A 26,434-nucleotide genomic window follows, 5' to 3' on the forward strand; every position below is an offset into this window, starting at 1 on the left:
AGACAGACAGCATTGGTACTAGTATGGCTATAGCTGCTATATACTAATGTCTGCATGCTTGGATTGGTGCCCTATGATATTTAGATTTTCAAGGAGATCCAATTTATGTTTAATTTATGTATTTTATTTTCTTATTTCCCATGCGACCCCCCCCCCCAAAAAAAAAGCCCTATACACATCTATAATGTAATGCATAAGATGGAATCTCACAGTAAAAGAGGGTAAATTACTCTACTGTAGAACAGGGCCATACAACATAAAGTTTGGTGCCTGAAAGCACCTGATTCGGATGCTATCAATGCATTGAATGGGACATTATCACCTTTTATTAGACCATTGAATGGGCGAAGTAGGCGACATACTGACCTACCCGCGATGTATCAGACCATTCATTGGGTGTTATCAAGACATACTGACCTACCAACGGAGATGACTTAAATAGTTCAGTTTTGGTTTTGGTTTCGGACCATGACGGAGGCGCGCAGTCTCAGGCGAACTGTCACCCCGTGAAGGACCACCGAGGGAGCTAAAGCCACCGAGTTGCCGTCCTGAACGGTGTGACGTTCGCCTGAGCCTACTCAGCGCCGTTGGAGTTATGTACCGATAGGCACAGAATCGTAAATATTGTTGTGGGGACTGCTCCGCCTCCAAGTAGGTCAGTAGCTCCTGATTACGCCCCATGAATGGTCTGACAAATCGCGGGTAGGTATATCGCCTACTCTTCGCCCATTCAATGGTCTGATAAAACGTGATAATCTCCCATTCAATGCATTGATAACATTCGAAGCCGGTGCCTGAAAGTACATACTGTAGCACTAGCAGGTACCTATACTCCCATGCTGTCACATTAGCATTTGAGAACATGTTTCTTAGTTGCAGAATCCCTCTCTTAAAAATAAACATGAGTCATAAAGCAAAAACTGAAAAATAATAATCCTAATAATAAGCCAAATTTCCTTTTCCCTGGGGAGCCTCAATCAACAAACAGCGTCTCAGCGTAACACTCCACTTGATGGTGGGATTCTACAGGAGATCAATAACGGCTTCCTTCCCCCGATGCCCGGCCCACCGGGGTAATCTTAAATCCCCCCCCCCCCCCCCACTGTACTGGTTTACAAAGAGGAGAGGCAGGTGGAACAGTGAAGTGGGATGGGGAAGTATAAACATAAGTGCGGGCGATGCCAGGCCGTTTCATTGCGAACGCAGGCTCTGCCAGGTGAAGCTTGGATCGCAGACACATCCCCAGTTATGAAGGCTTTCCATCAAAGCTGATGCATGGCTGACTGAAGGGAAAGGGATCCCTACTGGTTTATATGGGGTTGGCGCTGGAACATAATGCTCATATTTGAGGCTTCAGAGCAGGGGCGCCGATTTATGTGCGCGCTACTACGCAACGCACGCGTGCGCATGCGCAAACATTTTAGTTTTTTTTCCCCCGGGCTTGTTACTTATTTTTTGTGTTAATTTAAAGCAATACAAGGCAGGTCCACAAATAAAGATTTTTAGCAACCTCTGCTGGTCACTACCGTCACTGCATGTATTTTCTGTAGTCCTGCATTACCCAGAATTCCATTTGTTTTCACCGTTTTCACCGGAATCCTATAATGTCTTAAAAACAGCGTGAGATTCCTTTTTGTTATTAGCGCGGTAGTTCCTGGCCAAACAGGAAACCGGTGCATTTCCGTTTCTGTTTTCCGGCCGGATGACGTCATTTTCGTGGAAAGGACACCCCCGCCACCGTTTCAATAGAAAATATAATAGAAAAGGCTTTCGGGGTGAAATTCATGCAGTGGGCATTGTGAAACATTTGCCACTCACAAAAGATATAGAATTTAACTTTAGTTTTTTTGAAAAAGTTACCTAGTATTGCTTTAATGCGGTTAATTCGGTTAATTTGGTACACAACATGCACTCCATGTTTATCCTGTTTGGTTTTTCTTTTTTTTGTGATGAGTTTGTGAAGGGTGCTGGTCATTTCTCCATGGGTGCTTTAGCCCCGAGGCACCCACAGTATCGGCGCCCTGGCTTCAGAGGCTACTGGGAAGAGTATGGGAATCCCTGTGAGCTGTGAATGTTTGGAGGGTGTGTATGAGTGAGTGTGTGTTTGTGTATGGGCAGTGGTGTAAAGTAACTAAGTACATTTACTTAAGAACAGGGTGCAGGGTGAACTATGGGTATCATATAGAATAATGGATGTCTTATAGCCCCCCCCCCCCCCCCACCCAAAATCACCACCAGCCGCTACTGGACAGGACAAAAGGAACCTCCTGCAGTGCAGGGGGTTTGTGAGGGATTTAGCCTGGAGACTGTGCACTTATTTCCATAAAATCTGCCTGTAAACAAAAGGTTTCTTTCGTTATGGCATTTTGTATGCATACCGTAGTTTGTATATGCAGATTATGCTAGCGTTTAGGCCTTTGATTGATTCTTCTGTCAAGGGTCATCATTTCTGCTGGGCCAAATGTTGGCCCTGGAACAGAATGCTAGGGTTCAAGTGGTTAATGTCTACATCAGAGGTGATGCAACTTTGATGATGCAGAGGGCCACTATATTTCCACACTCACTCCAGAGGGACACATCACAGACACCTCTTATCTCCGTATTTTAACTTTTTTCGTAAATTAATGCCATATTTCCATTCGTTTCCGCCCATTCTATTCTATATGCATTCTATGTCACACAAAAGTAGCAAAAATAGCCGATCTACAAGCTCAAAACGTGTCGCGCTGCGACACATTGGAATCCTGATATTTTTTATTGCCATTTCTGAATTAGAATCCTGAAAAGTATCATTTTTATTTCATTTCAAATGCATTTAGTTAAACTTATGTTAACTTTATGAACTTAAATACAAATACAGTACATTGGACATAAAAAAGACAATATCATTTTAATACTAGTCATTAAGCTAGAGTACTAATATAGACTGAAGTAATTAACAGCTGAAATCAATAATATAATCACTATTCTGATATTGCGGGCCGCATTAAGTGAAGGTGGGGGCCGCATGTGGCCCCCAGGCCGCCAGTTGCCCACCCCTGGTCTACATGATGCTAATGTCCAACTGTACAATAGTGTATGAACCTCCAGAAATCTTACACCGACAGCATATTTAATCCATTAAAGTACAAAAAGTAGAAAGTATACTCATTATGCAGAATGTCAGATTTCACAAGTTTTCAAATGTATAAAATGTATACAAATCTTTTGAAAATAGCAGATCTACAAGCTCACAATGCGTCGCATCGCAACGCATTGTGAGCTTGTAGATTATATAAGAGGTGCTAATTTTCAAATAGCCAAAATGTATAGGACTGAAGTGGTTAATGTATGTTTTGTAATAATAATCAAAATCTACAAAGTAACAAGTAACTAAAGTTTTCAAATAATTGTAGTGGAGTAAAGGTACAATATTTGGCTCTGAGATGTAGTGTAGTAGAAGTAGAAGTATTGGAAATTGGATAAATACTCAAGTAAAGCACAAATACCTCAATTATTGTACTTAAGTACAGTACATAAGTAAATGTACTTAGTTACTTTCCACCACTGCTATTAGCAATTTGTATTGATAACTATTTGTATCTCAAATCAAAGTGAATTTAGATACTGTGACAGTGATGGTATAGCACTCTGCAAAAGGCAACCTAAAGTCGTTCATAAAGATCCCTCTCACACAACGCACTGTCACACCTTTCTGTACACAAGCACACATTTCTGTGTAAACACACAATAAAGATCCCTCTAATCCAACACAATAATTCACTATCGGGGGAACGTAATCAATTTAGCCACTTGTAAAATATGGAAGTAACGGGAGCTGGGACGTTTTTACATTTTTCACCAAATTAATTTGTTTTGATTTATTTGACGTGTCAGTTTTTCAATGCAGAATGCCGACGGTTTTCATCAGCCCAAAGAAATTGTCTAGCAACATTTCTCCACATGCCTACTAGTATGTACATTTTTCAATATGTTATACTTTTACTCAGTGTTGTAAAGTAACTAAGTACAAGTACTGAACTTAAGTACAATTTCGAAGAATTTTTTTACATTACTGGAGTATTTCCAATTTTCAATATTTTTACTTCTACGCCACTACATATTTTGTAGTGGCGTATATTGCAAATATTGTACTTCTACTCCACTACAATTATTTTAACATTTTAGTTACTAGTTACTTTGCAAATATAAATTATTAGATTATAAAATATACATTAACCACTTTAGCCCTATTTTATACCTAGGCTATTCGAAAATAGCCGATCTACAAGTGGCGCGACGCGTTGTGAGCTTGTAGATCGGCTATTTTCAAACATTTTAGTACTTTTATGTTTTGTACTTTACATTTTGCTACCAATACTTTTGTACGTTCACTCAAGTAAATTTTGAATTCCGGACTTTTACTTGTAACACAGTACTTCTACATTGCAGTATTGATACTTCTACTTAAGTAAAACATTTTAGTACTTGTTCCACCACTGCTTTTACTACACTGCACCTGAAAGGCAACATATTGTACTTTTTAAACTTTTTACTCGACAAGCTCAAAACGTGTTACGATGCTACCCCATTGTGTGCTTGTAGATCGGCTACTTTTCCAGAGAAAATCCTATAAAGAAACAGTTTTGGACATAATGTTAGTTTACACCCAACAGCGACGATACACATTTTTGTCAATAAAAAACCACTACCAGGGGGGCGTCCGCTGGCCTATAGCGGTCCAGGCTCATACCACATAGTATTATAGGACTCACTGCATCCTGTATGATACAGTGGGTTGGCCTTCCTTGGCCGACAGGTGAAACAAACACTGGTACCTGTGTGTTTTTAAAGGTTTAATGACATTCACTTTTACACCACATTCAAAGTCTTTGTCCTGGTCCTTCAAAAGTGTACAAAAAGTTTTAAGTGAAAATTCCACTCCAGTGATCCATGGCAGGTGTTTTTCTCTCACATTTCTAAAGCCTTTTCAACTGCAATGAAAAAAAATTTGCCTGCGGGTGTCACTGGTGAGGGATTTTGCCTGTCAATCATCGCCTCTGCTCCGCCCCCCCAAAGGAAAGGATAGGGGAGGGGAGGGGCGAGGAGGAGAGTGGGCGGGATTAATCGACTGTGACCTCACTGTCGAAGGGCCAAGCTCAGATTACTTTTCAGCCTAATTATTCAGAAAACCCCAGACCACAGAAAATCCACTGAATGTTCTAAGTTCAGGTTTTTTGGGTGTAATTGAGGTCATAAAACCCCAAATAAAACATTGAAAATAAAAAAAGTGAAAATGAATGTCATGATACCTTTAAGGCAATTGGTGGGACTTTACCATTGTACTGTATATTACATCTCTGCTGGATTGGAACCCTGTAACACATAGACACGCTCCAGTGACTGGCTCACGCTAAAGGTCCCCAGAGTAAGGACTGAACTGGAAAAAACAGCCTTTTGTTTTAGCGCCCCCCCCCCCCCACCTGGAATGACCTACAGCTTAAATGTAAGATCTGTTCTCCCACAACATACGGTCAATTTAAGGCCTTGATTGCAGGCCTTCCCACAAGGGTCTGCAATTGCTTTTAAATTTGTGATGTATCACAAGATAGGGAAAGGTTGTTTTATTTGGTTCTGTTTTGTCTTGTTTTTGACGACCCTGCAAACGAGGGCAACCTCAATGTCTTTCGAGAATAAATGAAGGTTTGAAATGAAATTAAATACGCTGCTAATCCAGCTTGAGAGCGTGTGGCGGGTTCGACTCCCGATCGCTACAACCTTTGCTATGTGTCACCCCCCCATCGCTCCCCATTTCCTTTCAGCCTACTGTCCTATCAATAAAGGCAAAACATCTACCAATGAATGATTGGATGAATTGATTGGTCGGTCAATCAATCAATGGATGTATACCTGTGTCTTTGCAGGTGAACTTGGCCTTGGGGTCACACATCCTCTTAGTGCCCTCGCACTCGGCCTCGTCTCCCCCGTCCTCACAGTCCTTGTCCCCGTCACACCTCCATCGCTCCGGGATGCAGGTCCCGTCGGTGAGGCAGTGGAACTCCTCTCCGCTGCACTCGATGACCGACGGCAGCACTGGAACAACAAGGACATTTAACTCATTAAGACCAGGAACGCATCTGTGTCATTTTTTTGATTTATTTGGCTATTTCTGAATATATATTTTTAAAGCTAACATTTGTAACTCAAAGCTTTGCTTCTGGGGGTCCCTGGAACAACATATTTTGAGATGGGGGTCCACGGGCCAAATACATATCATTTGACACTTGACATGAAAATGTTTGAGAAACACTGATTTAGCAACATATATATATATATATTTTTTTAAACTGATTTAGAAGACATTTTGTAGAATCGTCCTCAGGTCTTTATTGGGTTAACCCATTAATACCTGGAACGCATCTGTGTCACTTTAGATTTCATTGGCTATTCAAAAATAGCAGATAATACAAGCTCATAGCGCGGCACCGAGTGCCGCGCTATGAGCTTGTAGACATTTTGTAGAATGGGCCTCAGGTCTTTATTGGGTTAAAGGGGCTTAACGGGGGCTCTGGAATCACAGCTGGCAAAGCCACACACTACAGGATGTGTAATACTGTAGCACAACCTCTATTTCCCAAGCCAGTGGTTCCCAACCGTTTTCCTTGGACCCCCCCCCTCCCCCTCCCCACCCCTTACAGAAAAGCTGAGACACCCTACAAGTGTACGCACTAAGGGTAAAGGTCATTACACACCGGCGATTATGCGAATATACGCAAAATTCGGACTCGTTCCGAATAATAAAAAGACGCTTTTTCGCTTCACTTTTTCGCTGCGTGGAAGCTTGCATTGACTTTATAAGGTTTTAAAAAGAAAACGTATGAAAAAATACATATTTAGCCACCGGACAGAATGCCCCCGCCCACTGTAAAAAAGATCGCGAAAATTGCTAAAACTATAGAAAGCAGTAAATTTAAAAAATGTAACACTAATCTTTTATTTACTTTAATTACAATCTAAAACATAAACCTTGGTTGTAAAAAAACAAAGTTGTCCTTTAAGGCCGACGGAAATGGCAGTGAATGTGTTGGATGCAGATACATTTTTTTTATTTTGATATCAAATTGAAGACATACAGTTCAAACCAAGCAATCTTTGATTGGTTGAAATAGGTTTTCTACCCGTGTGCTCAAATGAGCATTACAGCACACCTAGCCGTTCTCAAATGAAACTGATATCAAAGTATAAATCTATCTACTGAGCTGATCAGCAGAGCAGAGCTTCAGTGATGCTCGCGGAATTCGGCTCCTTCTCGACCCTGACCACAGTGTTGATTTAGTCGACTAAAACTATGACGAAAAATGTTTGTTGACAAAAACTAAATAAAAACTAAATAAAAACTAAGCTACGACGACTAAAACTATGACTATAATATTGACAATTCCATCAACAAATAAAAACTAGACTAAAATGTCAGTGAGGGATCTAGTGGAGAAGAGATCCAGTAGAACTAAAAGACAAGTCATTATATGTTTGGTTGCGCTCGGGTGTTGTGCTCTGAAAATAGCAGATCTACAAGCTCACAACGCGTCGCACTGCGACGCGTTGTGAGCTTGTAGATCGGCTATTTTCAGCATGCATTTTCAGCATGCATGTAAAATCAGCCATTATGACGGCATCAAGGCACCGCCAACATACATTTTAGTCGACTAAACCAACTGTAGATTTAGTCGACTATAATCTTATGATATTTAGTCGACTAAAACTAGACAAAATCTAAAACATTTCAGAATGACTAAAATATGACTAAAACTAAATGGAATGTTTTTCAATAGACTATGACTAACACTAAATCAACATTTGCTGTCAAAATCAACACTTCCTGACCGCAGCTGCCACGTCAATAATCACGGTAACTCTCTGGTGTAATATTGCTTCATTATAATTTGGTGCACCATGTAAAACAATGTGGACCCTTCATTGACCACCGAGGCACCCTCCTTTACTCCATCTGTTTGGGTGGTTTTTAGTTTATTTTTTGTTACTTTCCATTATTCAGTACACCACAAAATCCATAATAATATTCTTTAGCCAAAGTGATCATTTCTCCATGGACAACATACAATTTCACTAAGTGAAATAGAATGTATTTTTTTTGCTGATTGATTACCACTGGACTTACTGTAGTCTGAAGGTGCATTGAAAGTGTTTGAAAGTCAATTATTGCTTTCTCATAATATTTGGTAAAAATACAGTAGCCTATCTACTGACGCAAAGAAAAATGCTCAAAAGTGCACAGATGACTGCAATTAATCTAGTGTGTCAGTGGCTGCGGAGTTCAACAGAGAGAATGCATTAGTCACTACGACACTGAATCATTTTTTGGTACAATTTGTTCTTCAAGTAGAAGTTATTATTTACAAATAACCAAATCCATGTCTACTGCGTCATTCATTGTACTGGAGATTAAACTGCACTGCAGACATCACACATGAGACAGAGATATGTCTGTAATGTAGATTATTTGTTAAACAAATTCAATCCGGGAACGCATCCGTGTCATTTTAGATTTTAGCTATAAGCATTATTTTTATACTTTGGATATTAAAAAAATAGCAGATCTACAAGCTCGAAGCTACGAGCTTGTAGATCTGCTACAAGCTTTTTTGAAAAATCTTGAACATTTGTGTTGAATACATAGATTTTTTTTGCTAAAATCTTTGCTTCTGGGGGTTCCTGGAAAAACATATTTGATGGGGATCAGCGGCCAAAAACAATAATAATTGTGGGTGGTCCTTGACAAGAAAAAGTTGAGCAGCACTGATAATTAAGACATTTGACAGTTACAAATGTTCGCTTTAAAAAATATACATTCAAAGATTTGCCTAAATGTTCACGATTTTTCAAATCGTCACGCTGTCACACTAGAGTCAGCCATCAGCTAATCTAATAGAATAACTGTTTGTATTATTCATCAATTCGTAATTGCATTTAATCATTCCACTAGTTGGCTCATAATTGGGGAAAAGGTCTTAATTATGATTTCCATATATCCCATGCGGGCCATTAGCATGTCTAGCATTGTCACAACACAAGATCCTTTTTTTCCCTTTAATTGTGCTTGAAGCATTACTGTAGGTTTTTAAAACGCATGATGCAGTGAATCTGACCATTTGGCTGATCTAATCAGACAAACCATTCACTACACCAGTGGTTCTCAAACTTTTTTCATGTCAAGGACCCCCAACCTGACACTTATTAGCCCGCGGACCCCCATTTGAAAAGATATGCCAGGGACCCCCATAAGAGAAGAGTTGTACGGCTCTAGCAGTGATTCTCAACCATTTTAATTTCAAGGACCCCCAGTTTGACATGCATTAAGGCTACGGACCCCCATTTAATGGCATTTCTAACTCTGGGACCCCAATTTAAATTGTAAAATCAATGTTAATTTAACTATTAACTAACTGAGTTACAGACCCATAAGGGTCCATTGGTTCCTAACTATCCATCATTTAGCTGGGGACCCCCTGGAACTCCCTTAAGGAGCCCTGGGGGTCCCCCGAAGAAATAAACAGAAAAACCCTCTTTACATCCAAGCACATCCAAGTAAAATTCTTCAAAGTCAAACACCAATTTCCCAACAAGCAAGGCAAGACAAAATTATGTTTTTTAGGGTCCGTGTCCAGAGAGAACGCCTTTAGAGTTGCCAGCGCTAGTCTTCCATGTATTTCTATGGTAAAGATGCACTTGTGCGCTAGCTCCTATTCCCAGCGCTTCAGTATCGCGCTTGAGCGCTCCTGACGCCCGGGGTTTTTGCCACAGCGCCCCCTGGGCGCCTCCAAGCTGGAAACAGTTCAACTTTTGGAGAGGAGCGCTCGCAGTCCAAAATGTTTTCAGATGGGGGGGTCCGTGGACAAATACAGAATCATTTGGGGGTCCTTGATTTGGAAATATTTGAGAACCACTGATTTAAACAGCATTTAGGAAACAAGCCCAAATAAGCAAAGTACACTTTAGAAACAAGCCCAAAAAAACGCAACCCGCAACTACCAATATTTACGAGCAACTTTACAGAAAAATAACACTGTTCCTGACCAACCCGTTCAGGTTGCCTGTTTGCCCGGCATTACTGTGACTCCCCCGATCTACAAGCTCACAACATGTTGCATCGAGTGTTAATGTTCAAGATCCGACGTGTTGTGAACTTGAAGATCAGCTATATTTTCCTGCTACTTTTGCGTGACACCAATTTTTACGACAAAGTAGGGCATTAATTTTAACGGGGAAAAAGAACATAAAAAGCAGAAATATGGAGATACACGTTTTCTGCCCCGACAGCATGGACACGTTTTGATGAATAGGCTCCGCATTCTAGTGACAAGCTAGCGAGCTGTGAGTATGTCTGACTCCAAGGGTTTCTGAGGCAATTATGACAGATTAAAATATTCTCCTCTCCATGCTACAGCTCTCCTCTCCTTATGGATGGACACACCAGATAAGACTGGTCACACGCAAAGCCTGAGCACTTAACCCCTTAAGACCGGGAACGCATATATGTGTCATTTTAAGATTTTGTTGTCTATTCAAAAAATAGCTGATATACAAGCTCATGAGCTTGGTGAACATCTGTGCAAATATTTGAAAAAAATACACACACACACACACACACACACACACACACACACACACACACACACACACACACACACACACACACACACACACACACACACACACACACACACACACACACACACACACACACACACACACACACACACACACACACACACACTTTTTACTCAAATCTTTACTTCTGGGGGTCCCTGGAACAAAATATTTTGGGATGGGGGTCCGCTGACAAATACATATCCTTTTTGGGGGTCCTTGACATGAAAACAATTTGAGAACCACTGATATTAAAGCAACATAAGTTTTTAAAAAAAACTGACATTTTGTAGAATCCCCAGAGTTAAAACATTTTACTTTAAAAAAACATATATTCAAAGATTTGCACACATTTTCGCAATATAACAACAACAAAAAAATCTAAAATGACAGAGTATGCCTTCCCGGTCTTAATGGGTTAAGGTCATTAGAGCTGGGCTGATTAATAGTAGCATTGAAGTCATAATTACAGCATCTCAACGGTTTCACTGCTTTGAATTGCAAATCAAAAGAACTATCCTTAAAGGAGAGATCCAGACCAAAATACATGTGGCTTGTATCTGCCTATAATCACTCACCAACATACCTGATGCAGTTGACTTTTTTCATGGAAGCCCCTGTTCTCCATTCTGCAGACCCCTCCCACAGCTAGAATGGAGCCTAGAGCATAAAGCTATAATTCGGCGATTTTCGTCGCTCCAAATTTCTTCTTTTTTCACGAATCGTATCCACACATGCACTGTTTGTCACTTATGAGGGGAGGGGGAGCACTCCACACCAGAATCTCGCGAGAGTTCACGCATCAGAGCCGTTCTGTAGGAACGGCAGCTCATGAGTGACAAACAGTGCATGTGTGAGTGACAGGACACTACTGTACATGGAGACCATTCATGAAATAAATAAAAAAAAGACCTGTAACGCATCTGTGTCATTTATTGATTTGAGCTAAAAAGCATTATTTTATACTTTGGCTATTCAAAAATAGCAGATCTACAAGCTCATAGCGTGGCACCAAGTGCCACGCTACGAGCTTGTAGATCTGCTATTTTTTTTTAATCGTGAAAATGTGTGCAAATCTTGGAACATATATCCTTTTAAAGCGAACATCTTTAACTCAAGTCTTTGCTTCTGGGGTTCCCTGGAACGACATATTTTGAGATGGGGGTCGGCGGCCAAATACATATAATTTTGGGGGTCCTTGACATGAAGAAGTTTGAGCACCACTGATATAGAAACATACGTTTTTCAGAAAACTGTTGGTTCTATTGTTCAGGTATGTTGGTGAGTGTTTATAGGCAGACACAATCCACATGCTCTCTCCTTTAAGGGTACGATCAGTGTTTTATAAGGAGCTGTATAATATTTTACAGGAACACAATGGAGTTTCCAAAGTAACAAGTCGAGCATGTAATATGGACCAAAAAAACAACAACAACTATAATTACTAACTTCTAAACGTTGTCTTGCCTATAATTTCAAAGTCAGACGTGAATAAAATCGGAATAAATAATCAAAACAAGCATCTTCTTGGTGCCAGAGGTCCTGTATGTTCCTCTCCCTCTGATGAGGTGGAACAGACGCTTCAGGCTCATTTTAATTCTGTTTTACATTTGTTTATTTAAGTCAGCGGTTCTCAACGCGGGGTTCCGGGGACTCTCTGGGGTCCTTGGGGGGGTTCCAGGGGGTCCCCAGCAAAATGTGTTATATTTTGTGTATCGAGCTCCAATGTCAAAGACCCCCACATGACCCCCACATGACCCCCACATGAATATGAATGTGGCCACAGACTGAAAATACTTTGTGCCAGGGACCCCCTCCTGAAAATACTTTGTGTCAGGGACCCCCTCCTGAAAATACTTTGTGTCAGAGACCCCCTCCTGAAAATACTTTGTGTCAGGGACCCCCTCCTGAAAATACTTTGTGTCAGAGACCCCCTCCTGAAAATACTTTGTGTCAGGGACCCCCTCCTGAAAATACTTTGTGTCAGGGACCCCCTCCTGAAAATACTTTGTGTCAGAGACCCCCTCCTGAAAATACTTTGTGTCAGGGACCCCCTCCTGAAAATACTTTGTGCCAGGGACCTCCTCCTGAAAATACTTTGTGTCAGGGACCTCCTCCTGAAAATACTTTGTGCCAGGGACCCCCTCCTGAAAATACTTTGTGCCAGGGACCCCCTCCTGAAAATACTTTGTGCCAGGGACCCCCTCCTGAAAATACTTTGTGTCAGGGACCCCCTCCTGAAAATACTTTGTGCCAGGGACCCCCTCCTGAAAATACTTTGTGCCAGGGACCCCCTCCTGAAAATACTTTGTGCCGGGGACCCGGCACAGTGGTTAACACCCATTATGTTGCTATATTAAGTCATTTAGCTGGGGACCCCTGGAACCCCCTCAAGGACCCCTGGGGGTCCCTGGACCCCACTTTGAGAACGACTGGTCTTAGAGAACCAAACTTGAGTGACAACTGTACTTGAACCGCTTTTGTCAGTCGTTCACCAAAAATAGTAGATCTACAAGCTCAAAACGTGTCGTGGCGTGTTGTAGATCTGCTATTTTTGGGTGAATGTGAGTTAGCTGGTTTCTGCCCGACAGCAAAGATATACACAGTGGTGGAAAGTAACTAAGTACATTTACTCAAGTACTGTACTTAAGTACAATGTTGAGGTATTTGTACTTTACTTGAGTATTTCCAATTTCCAATACTTTTACTTCTACTCCACTACATCTCAGTGGCAAATATCATACTTTTACTCCACAACAATTATTTGAAAACTTTAGTTACTAGTTACTTTTCAGATATAGCAGATCTACAAGCTCACAACGCGTCGCATCGTGACGCGTTGTGAGCTTGTAGATCTGCTATTTTCAAACATTTTAGTACTTTTAATTTTGGTACTTTAAGTACATTTTGATACCAATACTTTTACACTTTTACTCAAGTAAAATGAAATCCAGCCTTTTACCTGTAACAAAGTACTTCCACATTGCAGTATTGATACTTTTACTTAAGTGAAACATTTAAGTACTTTTTTACAAAAATAAAAACATCACCAACACACAGCTGCATATTTATTCCTTTATGGCCCCATTCCAGTGTGTGTAAAAGGTTAACGTGTGTTCAGTGTGTGTAAAAGGTTAAAGGGTCTACACCATGAAAATCACTTTTTTCTTGGTTTTTTGTATTTTTTGGGGTCCCCAGTGTCTCTTGTACCCAAAAAAATGTTTTTTTTTTTAATTCAGTCATTCCTTCTCATTTCATGGATTTCCAGAATGGGCGTGTCTGAACAGGCGATCTCAGAATGGAAATGTTTCTGACATCACAAACATTATTGATGGCAAACCCAATGTTAAATGAAAAGTGCCCGAATCGCTCCGAAACTTTTTCTACCCCCCCTAAGTGGGGGTCTACGAACAAATACTTCGGGCTCGGATTTTGGCTCCGCCCCCCGGAAGTTGGTGAAACAGGCACCTCAAACACTTGGTGGAATTGTTCAAAAATGTTCAAAGTGTTTTTTTTTTCGATTTTGTATTTTTCTTAGATGCTTCTTTTTATGCAGATTTTTTCCTTTTTTTTTTTTTTTTAATAATTATAATTTTTTAATAATAAATAAACAGACAGAATTGCTCAGTAGCCCCCCCCTGCCCAAGAGGACATTTTGGTATTGCAGCTGAAAGTGCTGTATAAGCCAGAGACAATTGACTTGGGATGAGTATATCTGAGTGATGATTTAGGCTCAAACCTTTTGAAAAAGGTTTGAGGGACATACACCATATGATATTAAATATCAAATATATTTTTTAAATTCATGGTGTAGATCCTTTAACATGTGTTTATTCCTACCTGCAGAAGCCCCTCCACACGTGGTGTTCTCGTCACTGAAGTCTCCACAGTCGTTGTCCCCGTCACAGGCCCAGTGGTCTGGGATGCAGCGTCCACTGGAGCAGCGGAACTGAGCGTTGGAGCAGGAGTGGACGCAGCCCGTCTCATCACTACCGTCTCCACAGTCATCGTCTACACACACACACACACACACACACACACACACACACACACACACACACACACACACACACACACACACACACACACACACACACACACACACACACACACACACACACACAAGTGTTAATTTTGTCGACTACCTTTTTTTCACTGACAAGAACTAAATATAAACTAAGCTATGACGACTAAAACTAAGACTAAATATATTGACAATTTCGTCAACAAATACAAACTAGACTAAAATGTTAGTGAGGGATCTAGTGGAGAAGAGATCCAGTAGAACTAAAAGACAAGTCATTGTATGCTTGGTTGTGCTCGGGTGTTGCACTCTGAAAATAGCAGATCTACAAGCTCAAAACGCGTCGCAGCTGCAACCAAGTGTAAATTCAGGCATTACGATGCCATCAACATTTTTGTCGACTAAATCAAATGTAGATTTAGTCGACTATAATGTTATGATATTTAGTCGACTAAAACTAGACTAACAGTGAAACATTTCAGATGACTAAAATATGACTAAAACTAAATGGAATTTGATTCAAAAGACTATGACAAAAACTGAATCCAAATTTCCTGTCAAAATCAACACTAAAGACTTTGCCCTGGCATCACGATTTTGGGCATGACAGTATAGGTGAAAAAAATAAAAATAATAAATAGGCATTACACACAATTTTGAAATATTTTGTGGTTAAAGGGGTATTCCACTTTAAACCACCCTGTGTGTGCAGTGCACCCCCAGGCAGTTTTATTTTAATTGCTTGATTCAATATTTAGATATTTCATATTCATTTGATCAGACACGCTCCGGGACTATTCAAATTCAGACTCCACGTTTAACCACAGCGACCACACGTTCCTGCTTCTGGTGGCGACATCCTTTTTCAATTAGTTATTTCGTGCATGAATTTCATTGATTTCATGCATGGACTTGATGCAACATTTACATTACAGAAAATATTAACATAATAATAATAATGACCTAGACCCCTGTGTTCAAGTGAAATATACCCCTTCAACGGTTTGATGTTTTGTTCAAATGAAGACCGACATGGCTTCTTTAGAATTAATTTTAACTAGAGCACTGGACTCATCTGTTAAAGGAATTATCCTTATCTGAGGACTCCATTGTATGGCCTCTATTTAGTTGTTTTTTTCCTTTGTTGTTGTTGGTATTGTTTTAATTGAACTGTCTGTGTCTTGTTTTTCTTTCCCCACACTGTTTGTTGTGGCACTTTGTAAACTTTTTTTTGAAAGGTGCTGTACAAATAAAGCAGCCGCAATACTAGAGGGAGCGACCATGATACCTCCCAAATTTAGAACAAACATTCTCATTCTACTATTCTGACACCAACATATGAAATGCCCTGATACCCTGAATCAGGAGACCACAAGGGGAGGTCAATGTAAATTCCCACAGAAAGGGGCATTCCTGTTACTTCTTTGTGCATAATAGTGTTTGTATTTGTTGATGACATGTATTACTGTGTTACATTGTTATGCTATGTTGTGATGAATTGAATACATAGGATCACAATGGAAAGTCTTTTTGTGTCATCCTTAATGTCTTAATGTTTACATTTCTGCAGTGGTGGAAGTACATTTACTCAAGTACTACACTTACTGTAAGTAAAATGTTTTGGTATATTTTCTTTCCCTGAGTATTTCCAATGTTCAATACTTCTACTCCACTACATTTCAGAAGTATTCAAATATTGTACTACCACTACAATTATTTGAAAACTTTAGTTGATAGTTACTTTGTAGATTTAGATTATTATTACAAACATTAACCACTTCAGTATTTTATATACTTTGACTATTTGAAAATAGCCGATCCACAAGCTCACAACGCGTCTTTTTGCAGCGCGTTGTGAGCTTGTAGATCGGCTATTTTCAAAGGACTTTTATGCATTTTATACATTTGAAAACTTGTGAAATGGGGATAATCTGCATATCTGATATTCTTTTACTTTTGGTACTTTAAGTACATTTTGATGCCAAAACTTTTGTACTTTTACTCAAGTAAATTGTGAATTCCGAACCTTTATTGCTACATTGCTGTATTGATACTTTTACTCAAGTAATATGAGTACTTCTTCCACCACTGCATTTCTGTATTCAATCAATAAATCAGTCAGTCAGTATAGTGGTGTGATTAACGGAGGATTACCTGAGTCACAGTGCCATTTCACACTGATGCAACGGCCGTTGGAGCAGCTGAATTGGGTGAGGGGCTCACAGGTAGGAAAGGCTGTAAAAGATAAAGATAAAGGCATAAGAAACACAAGCTCTCTCTCTCTCTAACAGATGAAATAGTTAACCCATTAAGACCGGGAATCTGTGTGTTATTTTTAGATTTATTTGGCTATTCAAAAATAGCAGATATACAAGCTCATGAGCTTGTATATCTGCTATTTTTAGAAAAATCTTGAAAATGTGTGCAAATCTTTGAATATATATATCTTTTTAAGCGAACATTTATAACACAAATCTTTGATTCTGGGGGATTCTACAAATGTCTTCTAAATCCTAACAGTTTTTTGAAAAAAAGGCACTCAGTGCCGCGCTATGAGCTTGTATATCCGCTATTTTTGAATAGCCCAAAGAGATCTACAAATGACACAGATGTGTTCCCGGTCTTAATGGATTAATTCCCCGATATGACTTGAATTTATCCAATCCTGGAAGAAAAAATATATTAAATAATTCAAACCCCAGAAAGCCAGAGAATGATTGACAGTGTGAATTAAAACGAAGGGCATCCAGTACCCGTCAGCACACACAAAGCATGACTTTTAGAAACCCATTGCATTGGTTCAAAGTGAAATATAAAGTGTGTCGTTTTACATTCGCAACCATGCTTTGACTGACAGGTTGACAGCTCACGCTAACATTAGGTCACCGCTAGCTTGTTATGCGCCGTACGGATCAACATGGCAGCACGTTATATACACAAACCTGCATATGATTCATGTTTCTAAACATCATGTACCTGCTATCACATATTATATATACTGTATGTACATGTAACATGTTTCTATCTCCTTCTCTTTGCTCTTTGTACCAGTGTTGCCAGATTTTGCGAGAGAGCAACCAGATCTATGAAAACAGGCCCTCAGGAATAGGCCACATGAGCACTTTAAACCTACGTATGCAGCGTCTATATCGGCTTTACCAGGGGTCTTCAACGTTTTCAGCCCAAGGACCCCCTAGCTGAGAGAGAGATGAAGCAGGGACCCCCTCTATATTGTATAAAATTGTGTTTCAGATTCAATTATATTGTTTACGTGGTCTGCTCTTTTTTCCCTCTACACCGATAGCTCTTTGCCAAAAATAGCCGATCTACAAGCTCACAACGCCTCGCAGCGCGAGGCGTTGTGAGCTTGTAGATCTGCTATTTTTGGCTCAAGTTCTCCTCAGAAAAGGGATGCTAGGGTTGAAGTGGTTAACTCTCTCAGTGCCACGCCCCGAGATATCCCGAGTTTTTCCCGAGTACCCTCCGTGCCAGCACGAGAAATCCCGAGTTTTTACTTTTGACTGTGGTCGCGCTATTCTGTTTATTTTTCATGATCACTTTCGCTTCCTGACTCCTTCAGACTCATTGGGTTCCGGTTTCATGACGCAGATTCCGTTTCCGGTTCTAATTTTTTTCCCGCGGTCATTTTTGGCTAGAATAGGGAAAGTCACGTTTTTTCACATGGTATAAAAAACGAACGGAGAGGTCCACGTCTACTCTCTTTGGTCTGGGTGACGATCAGTCATCGTAGTCGTGTATCGCATCGTAATTTAGCCCGATCAACGATTGTCGAAAATGTCAACATCCGGTTATGACCGGATGTGACGTGAGCCTGTTTGGGAGGGGGCGAGTGAGCCAGCAAGGTCATCAATGTGTCGATTTGTTGCTCTCTACTGGTAGAACTGTATTATGGGTTTAAAAACCCAATCAGATTATTTATTTGAATGAAAAATTACAAAATTACAAAATTAAAAAAAACACAAATTTCTGGCACTGGGGGAGTACTTTATGAAAATACTCTTGGCACTGAGAGAGTTAAGGTAAAAAAAAATCATATGACACAAAGATTTGGCGAACCCCCTGTAGTACCTCTGAGGACCCCCTAGGGGTCGTGGACCCCCTGTTGAAGACTGGGCTATGGAAAATAGCTGCGACGCGTTGTGAGCTTGTAATCTGCTATTTTCAAAAATATCTTGGAAAAAAAGTGAAAAAATTGAAATATTTTTTGAAACATTTTAACAACACAAATCGGGTACAGGCCCAGATAAGCCCAAATAACAGCAACCTGCAACTACCAATATCTACAAGTGAAAAACAAGCCGCTTATAATAAGCAGACAATGGCAACACTGCTCTGTACCTTTGTCCTCTCTCTTCTCACAGAATATTACAAAATGATGAAGCGTGCACAAAAACAAAAGTATATGACCACATGCATGCTCTAAAAGAAAAGTATATGACCACATGTATGCTCTGAAAGAAAAGCTAACAAAAATAACATTTTCCAAGAATGGGCCTTTAAGTTCTATCATGTGAATGATTAATGACGCAGTAGTGATCATGATTGTGTTTTAAATGTTAGGTTTAAAGAATAAGAGAACGTATACTAATTAATTAGCGGTTGTGGGGCCTTTGGCTCATGACAATGACAGTATTGTTGGAGACTTCACAGCCCTCACAGGATGACCTGGCATAAGGTAAATCTATTGTTATGCTAAACCATATTCCAGTGAATGAAAAGCTACAGCAATGGAGCCGGAGTCAATGACTTTGCGCTTGACAGTAAATAAACAGTAATTAGTGAACACACTTTTAATTTGGAGCGAGTTTTCATTTCACACAAGAGTCATGTCTGAAACAAACAACAATAGTAGAGCGGATAGTAGGAACAATCGTTCACTTTGTGATACAAGCGTGAAAATTGGCATGAACATTCCTTTAGGTCAACTCTTTGACTTTTTTAATCGAGCCACTCAAAAATCCAAGATGGCGGCCATTTTTCAAGATGGCCGATACCTTAGTGGGCAGTTAAGTGATATGATGGTTTATTTGGTGATACAAGCATGAAAATTGGCATGAGCAGTCTCTGTGGGTCACTTGACAATAGGCCACCCACAGCTACTTGAAATTTCAAGATGGCGGCCATTTTTCAAGATGGCCGATACCTTAGTGGGCAGTTAAGTGATATGATGGTTTATTTGGTGATACAAGCATGAAAATTGGCATGAGCAGTCTCTGTGGGTCACTTGACAATAGGCCACCCACAGCTACTTGAAATTTCAAGATGGCGGCCATTTTTCAAGATGGCCAACACTTTAGTGGAGCATTTAAGTTATATAATGGTTCATTTGGTGATACAAGCATGAAAATTGGCATGAGCAGTCTCTGTGGGTCACTTGACAATAAGCCACCCACAGCTACTTGAAATGTCAAGATGGCGGCCATTTTTCAAGATGGCCACCACCTTAGTGGACTAGTTAAGCTTAAGAAATCATTTAGTTGGTGATACAAGCATGAAAATTGCCATGAGCCGTCTCAAAAGGTCCTTTGACAAGAAACCGCCCACAGCCACTTGAAATTTCAAGATGTCAATCTTTAAATGATACCTTTTCTCATAGAAATGTATTGGGTTCCTCAAAAAGCTCTGTCAAGAGAGGTTGTTTGACTGTGTTTTGTCTGACTCCTCGCCCACGACCTGTCCAGTTTGGTAAGACCTGTCAGGAGTTGCCTCCCACCGGCATAGCTCTCAGGGTTCACTGAGGTAGGCCTAAACAAGCTCCCTTACCACGACAAGGTAACAGTCACAAGGGAGGAGATATATATATATATATATATATATATATTGTTTTTTTTAAACTAACAGCCATTACATGTGTCAAATAAATACTAAGGGGTGGGGAAACAAAAAATAAGATGAATAAATTAGCACAGTTGTGGTGCTGATAAGCACAGTTGTGGTGCTGAACGGACAGTGCTCCAAAATTATGAGTAATGGCTAATACTGAATGGCAATAGCCACGGAACCATGACAAACGATACTAAGGAACTAAACTGAAAATGTGCTTCACTGTTAGATATGGCAGTGGAAGGCAGTGGAAGCAATGTTACAAAGTAACAACTGAAAATTACACAGTAATAGACTAGATAAAAAGTAAAACATGATGCGTCGATGTGACGAGGGGAAGCCGAGCCATAGGCCTCCACTTGAAAACACAGAGGACAACAGGGAATAACTCTGGCAAAATAAACATGCAAATAGGTTCTAGCAGGGGCAACTACATAGGCATGTGAAACTGAGTCCATATCTGAAGCAGTTACACCTTCCAGTACATGCCTTGGAGCACCTACATTTGGTCAACTCCCAACAACTCTCCGCAATAGGTGGAAGTGGAGTCCAGAAGACTTTCCACTTCTCGTCCTGTTCCACCCATCCCCAGTCAGATGGGCTCGGCATTTGTGGATGTCGCTTCAATGCCTGTCCCCACACGTATCCAGCCTCATAAGAAGCATGTTTGGCATGCTCTTTGAGTGCTGCTTGAGTTGGTGGGATCAAGTCATATTGTCTTTGCTTTCTGGCAAAGAGATCAAGCCTGGCCTCGTTCACAGTTGTGACATCGCTGGACCGGTCATACATTAGATCTTCTTGGCCTCTTGACATGGATATCTTTGGTATCTTCAGTGTCTTCAGCAGATGTAGATGCTCTCTTTTGGGCCCTTTCCAGCTCTGTGTTGTTGAACCTAAGTTTACAGCTTGAATTATATTTTGCTCTGTTTCTTGTCGATGTGCTTTCTATGCCATCACCTTCATCTAGTCGGGTTGGACTAAGTAAGATAGGCAGAGCATTGATCTTATGAAATAATGGAACATTTCTTGCAATGGTATCATAACCAGTACGATCGTGCTCTCTGTTGAATAAACTCGGCTGAATGAGTTTTTCCTTGGTGACCTGCTGACAAATTAAACATCTGTCCCAGTTAGTTTTCACAACTGTTATGATGGCTTCTGCCATGTCTGCAGCATAGGCAGAGGCCGAGGGTTTATCCTTTTACCACCTTTTACCAAGCACTTTGATGTATGGGATACAACTAAGTTCGTGCCTTAACCCTACACTTAGTTCGATCGTTCATCCAATGCCATTTAAATCCTGAGCGATCTGTACACCATCCGGTTAACTAAAACCCCATTAACCTTGGCTCGGCTCTCCCGTGCTGGCACAACCTGTCAATTCAGGTGCGGCTATCTAACTGTTTTGGGGTAAATTAGACAGCATTTGGGATACCAACTTTCAATTAGCTGACATTGAACCCCACTCTGAGTTTAACAGCAGTGATATATCACCAGTGTGCCCTGGTAGTGCAGATATTCACTCTTATCTAATCTATCTATGATCAACAAATCAACACAACTATATTGTGATGTGTTAAAAGTTGTTCTTTAGCATAATAATAATAATCGTATAATCGTCCTTAAAGAAAACAAAACATAAATTTCTATGAGAAAATGTATCTTTTGAGGATCCAGGGGGCGGCCATCTTGAAAATAGAAATGTAAAGTGGCTGGGAGTGTTTTCTTGTCAAGCAACCCTTAGAGACTGCTCATGCCAAATTTAATGCTTGTATCACCAAATAAACCATTATATAACTTAATTGCTCCACTAAAGTGTTGGCCATCTTGAAAAATGGCCGCCATCTTGAAATTTCAAGTAGCTGTGGGTGGCCTATTGTCAAGTGACCCACAGAGACTGCTCATGCCAATGTTCATGCTTGTATCACCAAATAAACCATTATATAACTTAATTGCTCCACTAAAGTGTTGGCCATCTTGAAAAATGGCCGCCATCTTGAAATTTCAAGTAGCTGTGGGTGGCCTATTGTCAAGTGACCCACAGAGACTGCTCATGCCAATTTTCATGCTTGTATCACCAAATAAACCATCATATCACTTAACTGCCCACTAAGATGTCGGCCATCTTGAAAAATGGCCGCCATCTTTGATTTTCAAGTGGCTCGATTAAAAAAATCGATAAATGACCTCTAAAGATGATCTGTACCAAGTTTCACGCTTGTATCACCAAGTGAACGATTCTCCCAAAATATTGCTTTTAGCCGCTGCACTACAAGGACTCCCTCGGGCCGTGACAGTCTCAATGGTCTGCTTGATATCTTGCCTTCATTTGTTTGCTTGGAGTCAGGGTGATGCCATCAAAGAGTTCATTCCCTTATTCCTAACTTAACCCATTCAGACCGAGGACGCATCGGTGTCATTATAAGATTTATTTGGGCTATTCAAAAAATAGCAGATCTACAAGCTCATAGCGTGGCACCGAGTGCCACGCTATGAGCTTGTAGATCTGCAATTTTTTGAAAAATCGTGAAAAATCTTTGAATATATACATTTTTTAAACTCAAATCTTTGCTTCTGGGGGATTCTACAAATGTCTTCTAAATATAAAGTTTTTTAAATTTGAATTATGTTGCTATAATATCATTGGTTCTCGAACCTTTTTCATGTCAAGGACCCCCTAAAATGTTGTTCCAGGGACCCCCCCCCCAGAAGCACACACAAACACATACACACCCCCCCCCCCCCAGAAGCAAAAAAAAACTCGCTTCAAAAGTATATATACATTCAAAGATTTGCACAACTTTTCATGATTTAAAAAAGGAAAATAGCAGATCTACAAGCTCATAGTGCGGCACTGAGTGCTGCGCTATGAGCTTGTAGATCTGCTATTTATGAATAGCCCAAAGTATAAAATAATGGTTGAAGTGGTTACACGCAGATGCGTTCCCGGCTTTAATGGGTTAATGAGCTGTGACACCAGAGCAATAATAAACCTTTCATCACACGTGCCATGTGCTTCATATACAATAATAAACACACATAAGACACTGAGATACACAAGAGCATAAGGATAATTCCTTTTAACAGGACGTTCATGAAAGTCCTTGCGGGCTTAATTCCAATGAGGGCCTGTGAGCAATTAGGGGTTAAGAGTCTTGCTAAGGGACAAATTTCATTTCATCGACACATATGCTGGCGTGGCCTGGAATCGTACCTGGGGCAACCAGGGCCTCTGGTTCCCTAGGCGGGCTCACTAACCACTCAGCTATGGCCGCCCCCTTAACACATTGACCGCCCAGAGGTTAATCTCATAATGTACTCACCAGTGCCAACGTTTTATTGTTGTTTTTTGTTTTTTTCACGTCGCCATAGACCTCGTTAAAATCCTTAAGATTGATCTGTGCACTGTTTGTAAACATCGCGGACATCTCCCTGCGTCTACCAGTCCAAACCACGTGTCAAACGGGGCATCCATTGTTGAGTTAGAACGGTTTATGTTAAACAGTGATCAGCGAGGAGAAAAACTACAATCGAAGAAAATGGCGTCTCAGTGTGCGCTTTAGAATGGGAGCCGGCGTGATCGTCAAAACCGGATCCCAAATGATTCTGTTTCCGGTGGTGTTACGATGAAATGTGCCGTACTAGAAAATTGAAAATTTTTTTTTTTTTTCGAAAAAAAGGAAAAAGCACCACAGCCCGTAGGCTACGGGATCGGCGTTTTACCGTTGGATTTAACGGCCCGTAGAACTACGGGCCCGGCGGTCAATGTGTTAACAGGCAAGGAAATGGAGCATAAAACTGTTTAATCCACTTAGACCTGGAAAGCATATTGTGTCATTTTAGATTTCTTTGGCTATGAAAAAAATAGCAGATCTACAAGCTCATAGCGCGGCACCGAGTGCCACGCTATGAGCTTGTATATCTGCTATTTTTTTGAAAAATCGTGAAAATGTGTGTAAATCTTTGAATATAAGCGAACTCCGATCTGGGCTTCTGGGGGGTCCCTGGAACAACATATTTTGAGATGGGGGTCCGCGGCCATATCATTTTGGGGGTCCTTGACATGAAAAGTTGGAGCACGACTGATATTACAACATACTGTACTGTTAGGATTTAGATTTTTTTTTTAGATGTGTTTTGCCGCGGACCCCCATCTCATAATATGTTGTTCCAGGGACCCCCACAGAAGCACAGATTTGAGTTACAAATGTTTGCTTTAAAAATATATATACACTCAAAGATTTGCACACATTTTCAAGATTTTTCAAAAATAGCAGATCTACAAGCTTGTAGCGCTATGAGCTTGTAGATCTGCTATTTTTGAATAGCCGAGTAAATCTAAAGGACACAGATGCGTTCCGGATTAAATGGGTTAAACGTTATAGGCACGTTATAGGCAAAAGCCTTTGCTGTGGAAATATGCTGTAACTAAGAAGGGATTTGAAAGATGATGCAGCCTTCTCACTCTCTAGCCTTGGCTCGGCGGGGCAGGGGATTCCATAAGCTAGTGTTTGCACGCTGAAAACACATAATGCCTAATTTATGCTCCTTTCATACCACAAGTATCACACAGTCATGATAGCCGATATACAAGCTCACAACGCCTCGCATCCACAACGCATTGTGAGCTTGTACGTTGGCTATTTTAAGCACGCAACACCTAGTTGCGAGCTAAAGCGAGCGAGTTGCCGTGCCAAACGTTGCAACGTTCGCTTGAGCCTACTCAGCGCCGTCCGAGTTATGTACCGATAATGGTAAATCATGTTGTGGGGACTGCTCTGTCTCCGGGTAGGTCAGTATCTCCTGATAAATGGCGGGTAGGTCAGTATGTCGCCTACTTCGCCCATTCAATGGTCTGATAAAACGTGATAATGTATTCAGTGCATTGATAGCGTTCGAAGCTTGAAGATTAGCTTGTAGAAGAGATTTGGTGAAGAGGGGAAAAAAGGAAGGTGAGGTTGTGAGCTTGTAGATCTACTATTTTCAAAAAGATGTTTTATACATTTTGAACTTGTGAAATGGGACATTCTGCATACTGAGCACATTTACTTTTGGTACTTTAAGTATATGTTGACGCCAATACTTTTGTACTTTCTGTAAATTCTGAATGCCAGACTTTTACTTGCAAATGCCAGAGTATTTCTACATTGCAGCATTGATACTTTTACTTTAAGTAAAACAAATGAGTACTTTTTTTCCACCACTGCTTGCTGTACAGGTATAACAAAGATAAACAAGACTATTGATCTTAGATCCGACAGCCTCAACCTTCTGGACAACAGAGGTTAAGATCTTAATGTCACAGACAGTAAACAGTGATCTACACCATCAGAACACCACTAGTGAGGTCTAATAATGCAGCCAACGCAACCCAGAATTATGATGATTAGCAGCTGTACGTTCAAAGGAATTATCCGTACTTTCATTCATTTTTAATCAAGGGGCTTAACGAGGCATTCATCTGCAAGTAATTAACATTAAGTTTAGTGGTTTTACATCTCTGCTCCATACTCTCTATAATCAAATCCTATCGTAAATCAAAAGAGTCGTCTTTTCCTTTTTGGAGACGTAATCAACATTTGGAGTGCATTGCATGAATCCCACTGCCAACATGAAAATATCACCAAATAATCAGTCGGAAAATGCTCTCTGTAGCGATTACTGTAGCTATAGGCACAAGGCAAGGTGTGTGTGTGTGTGTGTGTGTGTGTGTGTGTGTGTGTGTGTGTGTGTGTGTGTGTGTGTGTGTGTGTGTGTGTGTGTGTGTGTGTGTGTGTAATCCCACTTATAAACTGAACCACCATATAAAGTTTTGCATTTTTCATTAGCTTCATTGTTTATTTTTGTATAGTCATTCAACAAAGTCAAAAGAATAGCAAAAAACTGTTTCCTAGATTTGATTGATAGCTTCATAGACTT

General features: G+C 40.4%; 1 protein-coding gene across 1 annotated transcript in view; it reads right to left on the reverse strand.

The window, feature by feature from the left end:
• LOC308105811 (low-density lipoprotein receptor-related protein 1B-like) overlaps positions 1-26,434 on the reverse strand; it is a gene marked incomplete at its 3' end in the record, with an annotated part of 706,266 nt that overhangs the window by 342,607 nt on the left and 337,225 nt on the right. Inside the window, 3 exon segments of the mRNA XM_080456736.1 lie at positions 5,890-6,072; positions 14,488-14,658; positions 16,826-16,906. Coding sequence (XP_080312862.1) covers positions 5,890-6,072; positions 14,488-14,658; positions 16,826-16,906 — 435 coding nt within the window.

Source organism: Gymnoscopelus braueri, assembly GCF_963280865.1.
Source record: "Gymnoscopelus braueri genome assembly, chromosome: 18".
NCBI lineage: Eukaryota > Metazoa > Chordata > Actinopteri > Myctophiformes > Myctophidae > Gymnoscopelus > Gymnoscopelus braueri.